This window comes from Mobula birostris, chromosome 3 (assembly GCF_030028105.1).
Source record: "Mobula birostris isolate sMobBir1 chromosome 3, sMobBir1.hap1, whole genome shotgun sequence".
NCBI lineage: Eukaryota > Metazoa > Chordata > Chondrichthyes > Myliobatiformes > Myliobatidae > Mobula > Mobula birostris.
The window spans coordinates 59,664,503-59,683,986 of NC_092372.1; the positions used below are offsets into that span (position 1 = coordinate 59,664,503).

At 38.2% G+C, this 19,484-nt stretch overlaps 1 protein-coding gene across 2 annotated transcripts in view; it reads left to right on the plus strand.

The window, feature by feature from the left end:
• Positions 1-6,538, plus strand: part of kdr (kinase insert domain receptor (a type III receptor tyrosine kinase)) — a 67,509-nt gene extending 60,971 nt beyond the window's left edge. For both annotated transcript variants that reach the window (XM_072252696.1, XM_072252697.1), the window contains exons 28-30: positions 262-355; positions 1,612-1,697; positions 4,281-6,538. In XM_072252696.1, coding sequence (XP_072108797.1) covers positions 262-355; positions 1,612-1,697; positions 4,281-4,479 — 379 coding nt within the window. In that variant the 3' untranslated portion in view covers positions 4,480-6,538. The remainder of the gene's footprint in view (positions 1-261; positions 356-1,611; positions 1,698-4,280) is intronic.
• Positions 6,539-19,484: the final 12,946 nt, after the last annotated feature.

Genomic DNA, 19,484 nt, shown 5'->3' on the forward strand with positions numbered 1-19,484 from the left:
TTGGATACCAAATCTCATAGTGACAGAATCTTAAGAAATTTGAGGCCCATGGGTTTGTAAATTGTAAGTCATATCCATGCTTTTTAAAAAACTATTTTGAATTCCATATCTTGTCATAGTACAAGATTCTAAAATCACTCCTTACTTGAGTAAATTTATGGAGGAATATTGCCTAAGCAATCACTTTGATAAGATTCATTCTTTACAGCCTTTTGGAGATGGTTATTTAATGCTGCATGGCATGACTGCTTTTTTCTTTAGATACATTAACGGAAGCAAAAATCAAGGCAGACCTGAAAATGTTAAGACATTTGATGAAGAACCAGTACAAAAAGCAACTATCAACGTGAAAGAGGTCTGTATAGATGAAGTATTACTTTTCCAGGCAGAATACACAGTCAGCCATAACTGAGTCCTATCTTAAGGGAGCTACCAGCAGTCTTCAATGTGACTGTAGGTAATTTCTTACAGAAATATCAGGAAGTTTAGTACATCCATGTACAATTGTGCAAATATGAATGCCCCAACATACCTCATAAAATTCAGCTCAGGAGCATGAAGCTATAGATATTGTACACACATGGGGAAATTTGCACAAACAAGCTTTGCTGGGTCAGATAGCAAAGACAGATTTAATCCTTCCATTATAATGAAGGAGATAAGTTATGCAAAATGAAGGATCACACATTTTGAGTTAGTTTGAATGCTTTAAAGATTTCAAGTATTTTTAATGCTTTAAATCTTTTCTTAACTTTTGAAACAGTTCTTTCAATATTTCAATAGCTTGATTAATCTTTCACAGCTGACCACATTTTCTGAATGTTTGTTTTGGATCATCAGAAATATTTAGAAACTTTTGAAGTAATTAGACTGCTTTTGGCATTTGTCAACTGTTTTAGCTGCTTGTGAGTGGAGCTTGAATTGGCCTGCCTGGTGTGACCATCCTTTTCACCGAAATCTTTACTGCTCAGGGGAATATGCATATGGGAGTTCTGAATTTCATTCATAGATCAGCGCACGCTGTGTCTGCAAAATCAAGACCATCATTTGATTGTTTAAGTGGCTTAAAATAAAACAAGATAAGGTTCATTCCGAACTAAGCAGACATGTTGAAACTAAATTTTGAACATTGAAATGAGAGACAGTTTCAAAATGAACAAGCTTAACACCATTCATTCAGTGTTGTCAATACAGTGACTCCAATATATCAAGGAGAATGTGCACCATCTTATCTGAACAACTTGTATTAAGCAGGGTGTGGAACAAGCTGCCTAGATTGATGCTTGAAATGTCAAAGCAATATGAACTGTGGAGAACTGATATTCAAGGGAATTAATAGGGAATTACAGTGATATCAAGTTAGAATTTTGTACTAGAAATGTTAGTACATTGCAATATGTGGCTTTTCTTTACCACCTTTGTAAATCAAGATACATTTAATGGTGTTTAATTAGTGAAATAGAGCTAATGACCATTATGATGTTCTCCAATCTATGATAACAGTGGGCTTGACAAATGGCTTGGTTGTTCCTCATTGTACAATATGCTATTTTAGGAAAGACTTCAATAGAATGTATTACTTGCCTTCATTGAGTTCTTCTCTTTAACTAGTATAACCAGACTGATAGTGGCATGATACTTGCATCAGAGGAACTTAAGACATTGGATTCCAGACAGAGTCAATCAATGGCATTTAGGTAAGTTCAAGATTCAAGTAAAGGTGATAGCTATTTTAAGAAAATATTTTCTTTAGCTAGATAGAAGATATTTCAAACACACTTAATTGATTTTGCCAGTAGATACACTTGAAAATGAGGTTTTTTAGAGACTGCACACACTAAAGAATATTGGTCCTCACTGGTTCCAAAATTTATCTTGTTCTTGCCCTTGGGTAGTATTATTGACTCTGGGGATGGAGCTTGTCTATGCCATCTTTACTTTTGATTGCAACTGCTGATTTTCACTTCCACTGATTGAGGGTCAAGCTGATGGACGAAGCATTGGATACCCCTTAATTTCATTTTTAAAAACTCATTTCAGTTCTACCCCCAGTAAAATTAACTTTAGCTTTTTTCAACAGGAAAAAGATCAAGTGAAAGCAAATCATCAGCCCATTATGAACTGCCGGCTATCTTTTATTAAGTTCATCTGGTAATATCACTGACTAACTCCTGCCCTCAGTGAAGTAATCATAACAAAACATGGGTATCTTCTAGTACTTTGAGAATACTTCTCTATCTTAGATCAGCTTTTTGTTGGAAACAGTACAACTGTGATATATTTTGTACAAACAAGCTTCCATATATTTCATGGACTCGACCTGTTAAGTGTGTTACTTAAAATCCTGCAAACTTCTCCCTTCTTATCAGATTCTACCTATTGGCTATTCACCAATGTTTTCATAATTTTACTGTCTACCAACATCTCCTCCACCTGGCTCCATCTGCCCATCATCTCCCTCCTCACTTGGTTTCATCTGTCACCTCTTGAACACTTAAGGAACTTACTTCAGGAACATCTTTGATCAAAAAGTTCCTCTTGCTATTCTGTCAGGTTTTGTTCACCAGGACTATATGGTCAACATAAGTTTTGTGGAATTCATTGCCAATTCTCCCTAGATACACCAATGCTCCTAGTACACAACTATCTTAGCTCTGCTTCACTGAGTTGCAGTGAGGTTGCAAAGCATAATTTCCATGCCAAACTTACCATCTTCTCCTTGCACCTTGAGTGATGATACCTACTTTGCTTCCGTTCCGATTTCATCTCTGCCTCTCCTTGCTCCCCACACCAAAGTTCACTGGATAAGGCTCAGAAAGAATATACCCTGCATGGGTGAGATATGATTTAACAGCTCAGAGAAATGCTACAGGCCAAAATTTATTGTCATGTTTAATTGAAATTCCATACCCTCCTTTACCACGCGTGTTTATAATTTATAACGAATTGTTACAACTAGCTTCTTCCTTGCAAGGTCATTCTGTTAACATAATCAGCCTCCACAATCAGTGAACCTGCCTTCTGCCTATTATAAAGATTCACGCATTTCATTCGCTCTAACGCTGCATGCTCTCAGCAGCGTATGCTTGTAACTTTGAAGTGCTTTTCACTAGTGGCACCTGACTAAACCTCTTGTTATATCTTCATTTCCTCTGACATACTATATCCATGTCTCAATTATTGATCCTTGATTTAGTTTTGATATCAACAGTCTTGTCAACACTAATGGTATACTTACTATAGAAACTGCTCTGCTCAATCATCACAAAGTTGAATAAACTTCCCTTCTATAACTTCTACCATAATTGTTTATCTTCCTTTGAAATTCTGTTTGAATGTAACTACTTTGGCTTGCTATATCCTGTCTAGACTTACCAAAAGCAATGTGCTCAACTCCCAGATTAATTCCAAAACTATGCTGTCAGATGTTTTGGAGTAGCTTAATAGTTATGATTTTGAACCTTTTATCGAATTATATTGCAGTTTTGGTTCCATACTTTCTTTTCACTGGATCTTTAATTTATCTTTCTTGGGTAGTTTGAATTTAAGTTTCACTTTGTAGACATCTAAAGCAATCTGTAGAGAGCAGGGGAACTGTTTGCCTTGTTTGTGGGAAGCAAGGTGTGGAAACAAGAGGTAGATGCTGCTGGACTATAGGATGGCCCAGTGATCTTTTAGATTGTCCAGTTTTATTTAGTAAACTGCAGAAACCACATCCATTCAGCTACCCAGACAATACAAATTCACTTCTTCAAAGATAGTACACGTGCTTGTAACCCCTTTGGTATCGTCACCTTTGTCGTGAACACCGAGGTTCTTCAATTAAAAGAAAATGTTTTTCCACAGCCCTAAGGGACAAACAAATATCTTACGAATAACACAATGCATCATTTAAGTATACCTAGACAATTTGCAGCCAATGAGAATTAAGGTACTCACTGTATATTTGTTTAAATGCACAAACAGCAAATATATGAATGTAAATCTTTGGATGACTTATTTGCATTACAGCAAGGAAACTAGCATCACTGAAAGGCATTTTCTTAATAGTTTAATTAACTTAAAGATAACTTCACACTTAGCAACACAAGATTAGGCAGATACTTGCTATCCACCAAACCCATTACTAACATGGCTCTTATGACCATTAGATAGATAACTCTTTTATCCATTCAGGTTGGTCTGCATGCAAAGTGACTTGTCACACAAAGATTAAATGCAATTTCCTGTCTACGATATTTTCAGAAGAATTTAAACATTTATTCTATTGTCATCAACAGTGCTTTAATTCCAAGCAAGAGCAAAGAATCTGTGACATCTGAAGTCTCTAACCAGACGAGTGGTTACCAGTCAGGATACCATTCTGATGACACAGACACAGCTCCTTACAGCAACGAGGAAGCACAGCCAAAGGAAAACTACTGCAACTCACCAGCTGATTACAACCATGTGAGTCGATACAGTGCGCCACCTGTTTAGGAATTCAAACCGAACTCAGTGGATGCCACCCTGTAGCAACTTCATCTAAGCCATAATTGTATAAAGTTACCACATATATTTTGTAAGGTATTGTCAAAAATGAACTTTAACTGTTCTAGCTAATAGAACTATTATGAATATTGACAATATATATATCTTCATATGGCTGAAGATGGCCCTGGGATAATTCACAGTGAATCCTTTATCTGCTGTCTAACCTATTGATGATGAATTTGTCAGGGTTGAGCTGATTTCTGACTTCTACATTCTGAGTTCAGATCCAGTGGCCTTGATTGTCCAACATGTAAGCTCTATCATGCAGCATACCAGGAAGAAACAAGGAAATCAGAACACTGTCTGGAAAAATAGTGGCTAGCATCAACTGTTGTGTATGTGGCCAACAGTTCTTCACAATAAGGCATTCCGTCAAGTTGCCTATTTCAAGCATCTCTAGGCAGAAGTAACGCTGAGTGAAATAATGTACAATGAAAATCACTTGACATCTAAGACTGGCATCCAAACACAGGACAAAGCCATCTGCATGTATATATCGCATATTGCAAAGTACATTTCATCCTCTCAGATGGGTACCTTTCCAGTTAGACATCAGAGTGTGTGCAGAGAAAATGTGAGAAAGGACGTATAGGTAGGCATCTATTTATAGCAGCTGAATGTTGAATGTCTGCAGATTCACAAATACATCTAATATATTGAACACAGATATAAACATTTTCATTGAGTGAGAATAATGTAAACAGGGCACAGTTTTCACTGCCATGGTTAAAGGAATCTTGGATTGACCAGTTCATCAGCTGGTACATACTCTTTCTATTCAGCAACAATAAAATCACTTCCACACAAATGTACGTAAGCATGTAATTGGCAGTTTATAAAGTTTGTAATGTGCTGTATATAATATATGTTGATCAAATGCATCACTTTATTATTTTTGAATGTGAGTCTACAGAGCTTTAGTTATGAGCTATAGAATCAAATAGAAAAAAGACCTCAGAGATCAAATATTTCATAAATGAACGATAGAACACTTTACTGGCAAAGTTACGTTGTTTAGTGAGAATGTTTGAGCTGTTCAGTTTAATTCTCTGATTCTGCCTTTTGTCTTCCAAAAGGTGAATTATTTTAAAAGACATATGATGTTATAGGTTAATGAACAGTTTTGCAAGGTAGCTCATGCTGTATATATAATTTATATATATATATATAGCTTTTGTACTTTGTTAGATTTGTATCCAGTTTGTCAAGAATAATTTTATAGAAAATCAATATATGGTCATGAAGAAATTAGTCATTATTAAAGAAAATTTGCTTGCTGGCCAGGCCCTTAAATTCAGAGAACTAAGCAAATCAGATTGTAATTTGCACCCCTCATCCAGGCACACTGTTAGGACAGTGGTTCCACCATCAAATGGATGAGATAATGAAGGATATATATATTTTTAGAATGCTTCTGCACATCCATCAGTAACTGAAAATGTGTGCTCATGGGTTCATTTTTTTCCATCTAACCCATTTTGTAATATATGTCTACTTGACTTCAATGAAGGTATCCCAAAAATAAATAGATTAAGCTAAACAGTTATGAAGAAAGCAACTGTAGTTTCGATGCCTCATATCCTTGAATATTTTTGCTTGAACACAAATCTAAACTTAACATTAAGCTGTCACTGCCTAGGAAACAAATCTAATAATGAACACTTCCATAAAAATACTGACATCAAATCATCTGACACTTAATGAATAATTCTTTCATTTGTTTAGTTGAAGTAATGTGTCTCTTGCCCCCCACCACCCCCCATTAGACACCGCACAATGACCTCAGTGGAAAGGAAATTCTGGCAGGTGCACAATGGGCAGCCGACCATTCTCACCAACGTTTGGTCTAGCATTGAAATTTCTGGGGCTAATGGCCACATTTTTTAAATCTATGTCCATGATAATTTACTGAACTCATCCTTGAAGGATAACTGTATCATGGCTGATGAATATTTTCACACTAAATGCAACTCAAATCTCAAGTATGAATGTATGTTGAATGTAAAGTAAATCTATATCTAATTCATTTTAGAGTTCTTAGAAATTACTATGTATTAAAGATTTAATTCATTTTTAATAAATGTTTTTCATGTATCTTTTTGTGGTTATGGACTTATTCCTGGATTTTCAGTTTTGGGTTTACATTTAAAAAATTGAATGCCAGTACACGTTAAATATTCTCAGAGACATGACAGTCAAACAGCCCAAGCTGCTTGACTGGAGAAGGTATATGTCCTTTCCTCCTGTGAATAGAATTCCAAATAATTCATTCAATTGTTAATCAATTTAGTTCAGGTCCAGAAGTACAAACTAAAATACTTAGTTCACGGCATGTAAGCAAAGAAAACCAGAAAAAAAGAATGTAGAAAATAAAGTTGATTTTAAAAATTCTCCAATAATCTTTCAGACTAAATGTCAATGCCTAAGAAGGTGTTTGGCAGTATTAATTATAATCATGCTATTAAGCTGACTTACACTTAAGTCTTGATGAACTTTTTGTCGTGCTGACTAGGATGTAATGATCACGTATCACATAGCTATGCATATGAATAATGAATTTGAAAGAGCAATTGTTTTTGGAACAGAATAATTTGAAACTAAGCTTCCTGGTTTCCCTATTAACTGTTTGAAAATGGACAACAGAAGCTGCAGTCCAATTTGCATATTTTACTTGGGTATTTTAAAGAAAATCCTCCAGTTTTATTCCATAATAGGTTAGACCTTATTACCCTGGATGTGGCCTGCAGGGCCCTTGATGGGTGCAGCTGCAGGAGTGGTCAGGTGGAGTTGAAAGACAATGGTTGGTAGGAGACAGGCTGAGACAGGTAACAGGTGAGAAGAAACTACTTTGTTGTTAAAATTGGTTCCAAATGAAATACCTGTTCTTTATATGATGTCTACTGTGACTATGATCAAATCATCATTCCTCTTTGTCCTACTCGATGTCTTGACAGCATTAAATCTTCCCCACCAACATGACTTCCTACACTTCTTTTCTTCCATTCTTACCATCTTAAATATAGCAAGACCATAACTGACAGAGGATGATCCTTCGGTGCAATCAGGAATTCCTTTTGTATCTGTCTTATTCCTCACTTACACTGTGCTCTTAGCAGCAATGTGCAAACACATGCTGTATATATTGTGTCTCATGTACATTGAATTAATTCAGGTAAGCAGGAATACATGAGTAATTCATGCCTGCCATCACATAGAACTGTGTATTTTATGCCTTTGAGACAATGCAGATTGCAGCATTAGTAGGATATTGGTCTGAATAACATTGGGAATCCTTCTACCCTATGAGCTACGGGGCCTTATATTTCAAGTTCCAGATGTAGTAGGGGAGAAATGACAAGGGATCAATTGTCTGCACCTGGACTGTAAATTGATGCCATTGATATACCTCAGGGAGGTGAGATGGAACCAAAGATTAAAAGGACCAGAGATCTAGTAATGAGCACTAAAGCAGTCAATGTTTTAAGTCTGGCTTCAGATCATCTTGCACGGTAGCAAGCATTTTCCAGTGGGGAACTTCCCCAGGGGAACTGTAGGTATGGTCTTCTTGAATCGTACACTCAGTTCAGAAAGTAACATCCTTCCCTGCTTTAAGCCTTTGCTTTTAAACTCATTCAAGAAGCAGAAGGTGGACACATTGCTCATATATATCTACTCTATAAATTTAATTTAATGTAACAGCTCATGGTCACGGTACAATCCAAGTTCTTTTGAAATGGCAAAAAGCCATTTTCATTTGCAAAACAAAAACCCTTGATAGCTGTGTCCAGAATAGAAAAAGATGATTAAACACGTGCTTATTCTCCTAATATATTACTGTTGTAACTGCATATTAGCAACAACCCGAATGCCAGCTGTCAGTTGGAAAAGTAGATGTTATCCAATAAATCATTAGTGATTCAATATAGAATCCAGCTAAAAGTGTATCACATTTCAGAGATTACTAATTAGACACGGAGAACACGGAGCTGGCTCACTGTAAGTAATAATTATGTACGTTAGTGCATTGAAAGTAATGCTATCAATGGAAGCCAACTTAGAAAGTAACAAGGCAGAGGTTCGCTTACTCATAAAGTTGAATAGCATAGAGACAGGTTCTTTGGCCAACTGGGTCTATACAGATCATCATGCCACATCTATACTAATCCCACTTGCATGCATTAATTCCATATTCCTCTATGCCTTGCTCATTTAGTACTTGTCCAGATGCCTCTGAAATTTTGTTAATGGTCCTGCCTCCACTACCTCCTCTGGGCTGCTCATTCCAGAAACCAAATATTCTCTGTGTGAAAAAAATTACCCTTCAGATCCCTCTAAACTTCCTCTCTCCCATCTTAAGCTCTGCCCCTTAGCTGGGAAACAAAGTCTGGATGTCTGTGCCTTAAAAAATTTTATTTGACCTCGATCATGTCACCTCTCAGCTTCCTATTCTCCAGGAAAAACAGGCCCAGTCTATCCTACATCTCAGACCTCTAATCCAGACAACATGGTGGTGAATCTTCTTACATCCTCTCTAGTTTAATCACATCTTTCCTGTACTGTGGCAAACAGAATTGCACATACATTAATTGCAACTTCACCAAAGCTGTGAACAATGGTAACATGGTAACCCAAATCTCATACTCATTGCCTCCGCTGATGAAGGCAAAAATGTTATTTGCATTCTTCACCATCCCTTCTACATGTGTGCTACTTTCAAGAAGCTAGCTTGTATTCTAAGATGTCATTATTTAATAATATTGCCAGGACCCTGCCATTCACTGATACGTTAACTTGTAGTTTAACTTCCTGAAATGCACTTGTCCAAGTTAAATTCCAACTGTAAATGCTTTGTCCAATATCATATTGATCTATATTGTAATCTTAAATGATCCTCTTCACTGTCCACTATACCATCACATTTTGGTGTCATCCACAATATTACTAACCATGGCACCTACATTCACATCCAATTTATAAATATATATGACAAACAGCAGAGGACCTGACGAGCATTTTTCTACCTCCATTCTCCTTCATCTGACTGAACTCATTCTTTACCCAAGAACTTTGTTCAAATAAAAATACTGGTAATGGAAGCTCTCAGTGGTCCAAACTATGTCTTCTACCATTCCCTTGGATTCATGGAGCAGTCCTTTTTTTCAGTCCCACAATGCTTTTACTAACCATTCTTTGAGTCCTCTCCTCCAAGCCTGTTGTAGGTGACAAACTACAATGAACCTCCATGCTTCTTGTCCATTCTACACACGATTGGGATTTCCTGGCGCAGGTCTTGGCCAACGAGATGAAAGATGGCAGTAGTAAAGATGGCAAATAGGTTGGGTGCAATGATACAGCCCTGTTTGGCTCTTGTCTTGACAGTGAAAGGTTCTGATTCAACACCACTGTTGTTGAATACTGTGGCTGGCATACCATCATGCAGTAGCCTCAGTGTTTGTAAGTACTTGTCAGGACAGCAATGTCTTGATAGTATATATGTGAGAGCTTGGTGGCCTGCTGCATCAAAAGACTTTGTCAAATCTACGAAAGCCAAGTATAAGGTTGTCTTTATTCATGGGATTTTTCCTGCAATTGGCATGCTGTGAATTTCATGTTTACTTAGGTAAGCAATAGCCTCACTAATAATTTGTGCCATATCATAGTCAACATATAATTCACATCAGTTATTGTTGTATATTTAGACAACTATCTCATTATAGAGTCGTAGAAAAATACAGCACAGAAATAGACCCTTCAGCCCTCTAGTCCATGCCGAATCATTTAAACTGCCTGCTTCCATCAACCTGCCTCTGGACCATAGCCCTCCATACCCTTGCCATCCATGTTCCATTCAAACTTCTTGTAAACTTTGAACAGAGCTTGTATGCAACGCTTACACTGGCAGCTCGTTCCACACTCTCACCGTCCTCTGAGTGAAGAAGTTTCCCCTCATATTTCCCTTAAATTACTATTGTAGGTATCGCTATTGCAACAATGTATTCTCTGTTCATGTTCCATAGTCGTTCAATTTCCTCTATTAATTCAGCATATTTCTGGTATTTTTCACTTATTGATTTCTGTACATGTGTGTTTGGAATGGCTATATCTATTAAATAAGTTGTTCTTACTTGTTTATCCTGTATTGTTATATCTGGACAGTTATCATGAATTGTCCTATCTGTAATAATGGATCAGTCATAATATAATTTGAGGAACTCTTGACTCTAAAATTGGATCAGGCTCATATTTATAGTAAAGTATAGTTTCTTTTATGAGTTTGCATTTTATAGCAAGATTTTGGTAAATGATGTTTGCCACTTGATTGTGCCTGTGTAAGTAATTGGGTTAAGTTAAACTGTTAAAGGATTCTGTAATGTGTTGGATTGTTCCTGGTTTCTCTTGTTATTTTCTGTATTCATCATCTTGAATTTGTTGTTTTTTTATTATGTACTTTTGATTATTATTTGTGTTAGCCACCTGGGAAGTTTCTGGGAAGAGGTCTCCAACTCTGAGCCAGGGGTTCAGCTCTTCCTTGTCGACATCTAGTCTGCTCAGATCATGGGGATGTCTTCCATGGAGGGTCATGCTCTTCCAGTGGTTAACATTTCCTTCTATAGTGATAATTTCTTCATTTTTCTGGGTTGTGCTTTCATTTAAATTTAATTAAACTTATTATTATTATTATCATTATTTCATTTTTTTTCTTTTTTTGCAAGAAAATATATCCCAGGGTTGTATAAAGTGGCATATATGTGTTTAGATAATAAATTTACTTAGAACTTCATTGACAGCTACTCACACTTACCTCTGGTTTATCAGGGGAGATTTCCAGTCCTTGGGTACCTGCTTCAATGTGGCTCCTCTACATGGTTTCTGTATCATTAAACCGACTAAAAACACAGAGTAATGCAGGATTCCAACCAGGAAAGCAGAAAATATAAATTCTAGTCAGATCGTCTACAAGAAGCAAAATAAGCACCAGAAAATATAGAAAAGATTAAGTCAATACAGTGAACAACGAAGTATATTCTCAATAAAATTTAAAGTCTTCTTCAGATAATTGGTTAATCTGAGCAGGTTTGGCCTTCTTATCTAAGAAAGGATGTACTAGGTTGGAGTGAGTCCAAAGGAGGTTCAAGAGAACGATCCTGGGAATGAAAGGGTATGAGGTGGCAGGGTGGAGATACTGTACACCTCTACCAAAGAATGTGTAAGGTACTTCTTCCCTTCACTATCCTGCAGGTCACCCTTGGGCAAGGTGTAGCACCAGCTTAACTCCCTCCTCCTATCAGGGTCACGCAAAGCCTTGGGAACAGGTGGTGGATGGTCATATGAGCAGCTGGTGCATATCACAAGCTCTGATTATGTGACAACTGACACCAAGCAGACAATCTCTAGATTATTGATAATGGCTGGGGTCACCCGTCTAGTAAGGCACTGCCCAGAAGAAGGCAATGGCAAACTACTTCTGCATAATAACTTGCCAAGAACAATATGGTCATGGAAAGGCCATGATCACCTACGTTGTACGACATGGCACGTAATGAATAAACAAATGAATGAGGAGTGTTTGAAGCCTCTGAGCCAGTACTCATTGAAGAATGTGGGGGTGGGGGGAGTGTGGAGGATCTCATTGAAACGCATCAAATATTGGAAGGCTAGATCTAGTGGATGTGGAGAGGATGTTTCCTATACTGGGGGAGTCTAGGATCAGAGGGCACGGTCCCAGATTAGAAGAATATCCCTTTAGAGCAAGGATGAGGAGTAATTTCTTTAACTAGAGAATAGTGAATCTGTGGAATTTCTTCAGACAGCTATGGAGGCCAAGTCATTGGGTATATTTAAAGCAGAAATTGATAGGTTCTTGTTTAGACAAGGCTTCAAAGGTAGCAGGGAGAAGACAGAAGAATGGGGTTGAGGGGATAATAAATCAGCCATGATGGAATGGTGGAGCAGACTCAATGGGAAAAATGGCCTAATTCTGCTCCTAAGTCTACATTATGTCTGCCTTATGGTTTAAATATCACAAGTTGCAACACTAAAAATTCACAATCCTGAATCTTAATCTTTCAGCCGAGAATAGTTAAATATCTTAATTTCACAACATTCCATTGAATTTAATGCTGTTGGTGAAGGCTCTAGCTTCCCACCCTATGAAGGATAAGGTGTCTCCAGCAAGGACTCTATAATTTTTTATATTTGACAAAACCATGTAGGAAACTGATAAACTCACTAATAATAATTTAAAAATATTTAGTCCAATATAATTCTTTCAAGTTTTTTTTAAATACTGTATTTATTACTAGATTTAGTTCACTTTTCTTCATCTGTAAAGTAATGTGGTCATAAAATAAAGTCACGAAGTAGAAAATAAAGCAGCAAGGCAGAATTACAACACCGATCCTAAATAATCAGGGTTGTATACACTTCAAAATTTTTTTTCTATAAAATAACGGTTAGATGTAAATGATACTGATAATTTAAGAAAGATGTAATTGTTTCCACTTTATAAAATATCTTGAATTACTAATCAAAGAAATATTCAACATAAATGTCGATATAACCAAAAAAACATCAGCTCACATTAAATTCCAAATGGTGAAGAAAGATTGAAAGCTATTGCAAATCCTTTCTGAAAGATCAAGTGCAATGGGCCTTGGGCATAAGGAGCAATGGCTGGGGAAAAGGTTCAGGTCTTTGAAGGATCCATTGAAGGAAGGGTCTTTAATCTGAAGCATGAACTTTCTCTCTTTCCACAGTTGCAGCTGGACCTGCAGCACTTTCCAACACATTTGTTTTATTGCAGCTGAAAAAGTAAAATAGCGGCCCTCATGCATTTTTACTACTTTATGAATTTGACTTTTAAGGCCCCTTAATAGCACGGTTTGTTGCATCCAGTGTCAGGATATATGCTATGAAGGAAGTTCGTTTTCCTTTCAATCACCGCCACGTTGTTTAGCTCTGCACACTCATACTCAGTCAGCAGCTCTAACATCCTAATTAGAAAGCAAGTTGTGGGAGGTCTTCTTCTTTATAAATTTTCACTGTGATGCTCAGACTATATAAAACACTAGTGAGGCCTCACTTGGAATATTGTGAGCAGTTTGACCCCCTTTTCTCAGAAAGGATGCACTGAAACTGGAGGAGGTTCATGAAAATGATTCCAGGATTGAATGGCTTGTCATATGAAGAGTGTTTGATGGCTCTGGGCCTGTATTCACTAGAATTCAGAAGAACGAGAGATGACCTCACTGAAACCTATCGAATGGTGTAAGACCTTGATAGAGTGGATGTGGAGGGGATCCTGTGATGGGAGAGTCTAAGACCAGAGAACACAGCCTCAGAATAGAGGGTCATCCTTGGAGGATGGAGATGAGAAGGAATTTGTTTAGTCAGAGAGTGATGAATCTGTGAAATTCTTTGGCACAGGCAGCTGTGGAGGGCAAGTCTGTATGTATATTTATGGCAGAGATTGTTAGACTCTTGAGTAGTCAGGGCATGAAGGGATAAGAGGAGAAGGCAGGAGATTGGGCTGAGAGGAAAATAGGATCAGCAAATTTGATGGGCCAAATGGCCTAATTCTGCTCCTGTATCTTATGGTCTTAAGATCTAAACTAAAGACTAGGAGAGCACTCAAAAATCCATGCAAGGTATCAACTGGGGATTTAAGCTCTTTGACATCTGATGTTTTTTAGCAATAACACCAGCAGAGTTCTCAGTACCATTTCAGGTACCCTTCCAGGATTTGGTTCATTCAGAGTATACAATTGTATCATTCCTGCCGCCACTATACACTTTGGTGAAAGAACGGACAAACTGGAGATATCATCATCCATGAAAAAGCGAGACCTTGACTGGAATCAAGGGCATGGGCCAATCACTTTGGCACAATAGTCTTGACAGGGGTGGACAAAATCACCACCTCTCAGAAGGCAAATCAAAACCTCTCTGGTGTGACTTCATTGTTGATGATGGGAATGGTATGAATATTTGAAGAGAAATTGTCACAACCGCAGATTCGGCAGCGTGGTAGATACGACAATTGAGCTTGTTAATATGCACTTGTCAGCTAATTATAATTTCATTGTGATAGTACTTAACTCCATTCATTCCATCGTAGTATTTTTCGAGACTTGAACACAGCAATGCTTTGCTACCTGCTTGCATTCAGTCTGAGAAATTGGACTGTCGAATCAACTGACTTTGAAGACTAGTGGTATTCATTTTATATTTAGTTGTTCTTTTCAGCCGCAGTGTAGGCTTCGTTTTCCATTTGAGAGTTTTAGCAAATGGCCCTGTTTGGCCTAGTGCTTATTGTTTTCTTTTCCTCGTAACACTGTTCGCATTAAGGTCTGTAAATGATAGACCGGCATCTGTGTCTCTCACTCCACACTTGGGCCATGTCTGAACCCAGTGACAGCAAGTCTCAACACCATGCGAAGGTGGACCCAGCGGAGAGAGTGTAGCTGACCTTGGCCATGAGATTCATTGGTCAGAGTGATTAATCAAGGCAACAATGTTCCGTTTGAATTCCAATGTATAAACTGTTGTTTCTGTCTCCAGCATGATGGAAGGATCTTGCAAAGTAATGGACCCAGCAAAGTTTGAACAGTGACGTTTTGACATTGGTGTGTTGAGGAAAGGGTGCCTTCTATTCTTAGTGCATGCCCCGACTCTACATTCTGAGTGTCCTGAGTCTACATACCAAGCTTCTCTAGTCTACATCGAGTTTCTCCAGTATCCATTCCAAGCTTTTCAAATCACAAGTACCCAGGTTCCCAACTTTGTGGTCCCGTGACTCAGGTCTGCATAACAAATGAGTGCTTCAAGCAAGCTTATCAATTGATTCAACAAATCGTCATTCAATAGTGTAAATTCTGGAACAGCCCTGCTCCAAAAGCTGATTCCCTGGCAGGTGCACAAGTGGGATGGCCCTATCAAGAGTATTTTTAACCTCTTGATGAAAATCATGGTACAGACTGGGAAAATTGAACTTTCATGTAGCAAATTAAACAGATCCACAGAAAACCAGCTAGCTTAGTGATGAAAGGAACCTGTCTATGCTGTCTTGATCTGTAAAATCGAGCCTATCTCCTAAATGCCTCTGGAAAAGTTATGAAAGATAAAACACTGAGCAAGATTTGAAAAGGTTCCTTCTCTAGGTTTCAAGTTTCATGGTTTCAAGGTTCCCAAGGAGTTTTCTCTGTCCCCAGGATTTTTTTCCCGATCGTTTGCAAGGTTTATTAAATGTTTTTAGGGTTTTTCAATGTCCACCCCATCTTGAGGACTCCCAATCCTCCCTCTTGGCCCTGCCCGAGGTTTCTTGATCTCATGCGAGATTCCCCGGTCTCTCAGTTTGTTGGGGTTCCCAGGTCTCTCAGGATTCTCCGGTCTCTCAGTCTGTTGGGGTTCCCAGGTCTCTCAGTCTCTCTGGATCCCCGTCTCCCTGCCTCTCGAGTTCCCCATGCCTCCCTCTCAATTTCCCCAGGTCTCTCGAGTCATCCCTGAATCTCGAGTTTTCAGGTCTTCCCGGGCCATCAGGTGCCAGCTATAGGCAGAGGGGTCCTGTAGTGACTTCCTCAGGCCTGTGCAGGGCATCAGAGAGCATTGGGCTGAGGTTTTCAGAGCACCTGAATTGATTAAATGTTGATTAGCAAGTTGTTAATGGTTTAGGCGCTCCTTGTGTTTTTCTCGAGCAACTCGCTCTTTGTAATGCGTTTTCTTGGTGCTTTCTGTTTAAGTTTGTTAAGTTTATTTCGATAGGCTCAGGGATTCTGTGTTAGTTTTATTGTTGAAGCAGATGTCCGATTAGCTCCAATCGGAGGGTTCTCGTTTTGAGAATGATTCGTCTCACGGTGCCGCATGGTTGAACTACCTCTATATAAACTCTTGTTTCTGTCTCTACATGAACGTCCTCAGCTCCGATATTGGCAGTGCACACCATGGCACTTCTCTACCAGGCGGACAGGGGTCTGTGGCGCCTCAAGGACTGGGCCTAGAGAGGGGGGCCCTATCGCAACCATGGATTCGGCAGCACAGTAGATACGGCAATTGAGCTTGTTAATACGCACATGTCAGCTAATTATTTCATTGTGATAGTATTTAACTCCATTCATTCCATCGTAGTATTTGTCGAGACTTGAGCACAGCAATGCTTCGCTGCCTGCTTGAATTCAGCCTGAGAAATTGGACTGTCGAATCAGTTGACTGAAGACTAGAGGTATTCATTTTATACTTAGTTGTTCTTTTCAGCTGTAGTGTAGGCTTCATTTTCCATTTGAGAGTTTTAGTTAATGGCCCTGTTTGGCTTCATATTTATTGTTTTCTTTCCCTGTAACACTGTTTGCATAAAAATCTGTAAACTATTGACCGGCATCAGTGTCTCTCACTCCGCACTTGGGCCATATCTGAACCTGGTAATAGAAATTACATAAAAGCCAACATAAATGACACATAGGTTTAAAATGGGCAGCAACTCTGAATGGTTAGCATCTGCATTTCTTATATCTTTCTTAAAGCAATACTTTGTTGCAAAGACAATACCTCTACAGAAAAATATATACTCAGTGACAACTTTATTAGGTACATCTGTACACCTTGTAATGCAAATATCTAATCAGCCAATCATGTGGCAGCAACTCAATGCAAAAGCATGCAGACATGGTCAAGAGGTTTAGTTGTTGTTCAGACCAAATATCAGAATGGGACAGAAATGTAATCTAAGAGACTTTGACCATGGAATGATTGTTCGTGCCAGACAGGATGGTCTGAATATCTCAGAAATTGCTGATCTCCTGGGGTTTTCACACACAGAGGATGGTCCAAAACACAAAAGAAAATCCAGTGCGTGGCATTTCTATGGATGAAATGCTTTGTTAATGAGAGAGGTCAGAGGAGAATGGCCAGACTGGTTCAAGCTGACAGGGAAGTGACAGTAACTGAAATAGCCAGCCACTACAACAGTAGTGTGAAGAAGAGCATCTCTGAATTCACAACACGTGGAAACTTGAAGTGGATGGGCTACAGCAGCAGAAGACCACAAACATATGTGTATATGCATTTTATACCCTTAATGCACTACATTCACACATTACAAGTCTTACATAGAGTTGTCTCATTTTATTTTAGAGGACACCACTTGAACTTTGGCTTCTCAGACTTTATATATATCTACATAGGAACTTAGTTAAGGTGATATTCCAAACTAGTCTTCCCTTGGACAATGCATACAGTATGTCTGGATGTTGAGTGTGTTAGTTAGAAGCACTAAGTCATAGATATTTGTTTTTGCTGAAAATCACCAAGTATTCCAGCATTGATTGAATCTGCCTCAGGATATGGTCTTTGTAAATGGCATATAAGGAGCAATGCTATGTGTAATCAAACTACTGAGATGAGCACGAAGTCTGTCTCCACATACCTTCCATGCAAAGGCAATTCTACCAGGAGTGACATCAGCACAAGGATGTCGGAATTAGCCTGCACGATGTTCTTTTCGCCCAGCTCTTTATTTTAGAGTGGCCATATCTTCTGCATCATCTAATCCTTGATCTACGAAATGTTCCAAGAGTTTTATCTGTGTGAGGAGTAGGCATACTGGATGGCTGGCTTTAGTGCATTATTGGGTCCTTGGGCCCCAAGAGACAAGTCAGCAAATGATTCGGCCACACTTGCTGCTGCTGCGGTTAATGGGACGAGGCTGCTTTGTCAGCAAGTCGGAAGCAGCTGTTCCATTTTGTAGGGAAAACCCTTGAGTGTGCCGACTCCAATTGTGTCCCCATTGCTGGACGTTGACTTGGCATAGGAGCAGATTTATTGACAACAGCAAATTGGCTAAGTCAACGTTAGTTTGATCTGATCAGCTAGTGTGTTGAAGCCAGAAAATGACACTTCAAACAAATCTCAACACAGGGCCAACTGAATTGTTTGTGATTTAAGCTTCTTCTGTGATTAGGAGGCTTTTGTGAATAATACCATGCCCTCATAAGATCTGACAATGCCCACAAAGTTAATTTTGCAGTTTTGTAACAGAAACTTCAGTTTTCTTTTGCAGGTTGGCCTCAGTACTTCTTCAACACTACATTAACATCTATATCCACCTTCTTGAACTAGAGTCTGCAAGTTTAAAGTAAGTGGTTGCTTTCCTGATCAGTGATTAGAAGCAGTGTGAAATGGCTCCTAAATGGCTGAAGGGTATTAGTGGCTGGATAAGATATGGAGGTAGAATTCTTGTAGCTAATACTACCACCATTTACTAATTAAAATAAATACCTTGCATTTACCAGTGGTACCCATATCTTATCTATTAACACTAAGGAAGATTTAGGCATATATTCTTTTGCATCACCACAAAAACACCATTGTTCCTGTTCTTGGCTTTATGTCATCAATAGGATTTTCGGATAAGGTGCCGCAAGCCACTAGTTTTTAAAATATCATATTTATTCAAATTAATATTGATCGTGCCAAGATACGGTGCATTGATTATGAGCTATTGGTTTGTCACGGATAGTTTAAAATAGTGGCAGAATTAATTTATTTTGACTTGTGGTTGTTAACACAGAAATAATTACACTTTAGAGTTTGACCCTCTGCTGAAATATAAAAGAATCATGAAGATGTACATACCCTTTCCCTATATGAAAATTTAAGATAGGTCAACAGTAAAATGCCAAGGTAATTGTATTTTGACAAGAATTTGTAATCCTAAAACAAATTGATTCCAAAATGGCCTTGTTTGAAGAGTTACTCTTAATCCCTAATTAGTTTAAATCTTATTTGAACATCACTGATTGCAAAAAAGTCTGTTATATCTAAATATATGGTGTTTTAGAAGGTTATGCTTGAAGAAAATGCTAAATGAAAGAAACTAGAAATGTTTGCAAGTGGGAACAGAATAATATTTGGAAATAGTTTTTAGCAGAAGAGATGAGTTTTAAATTGGCGCTCATCTG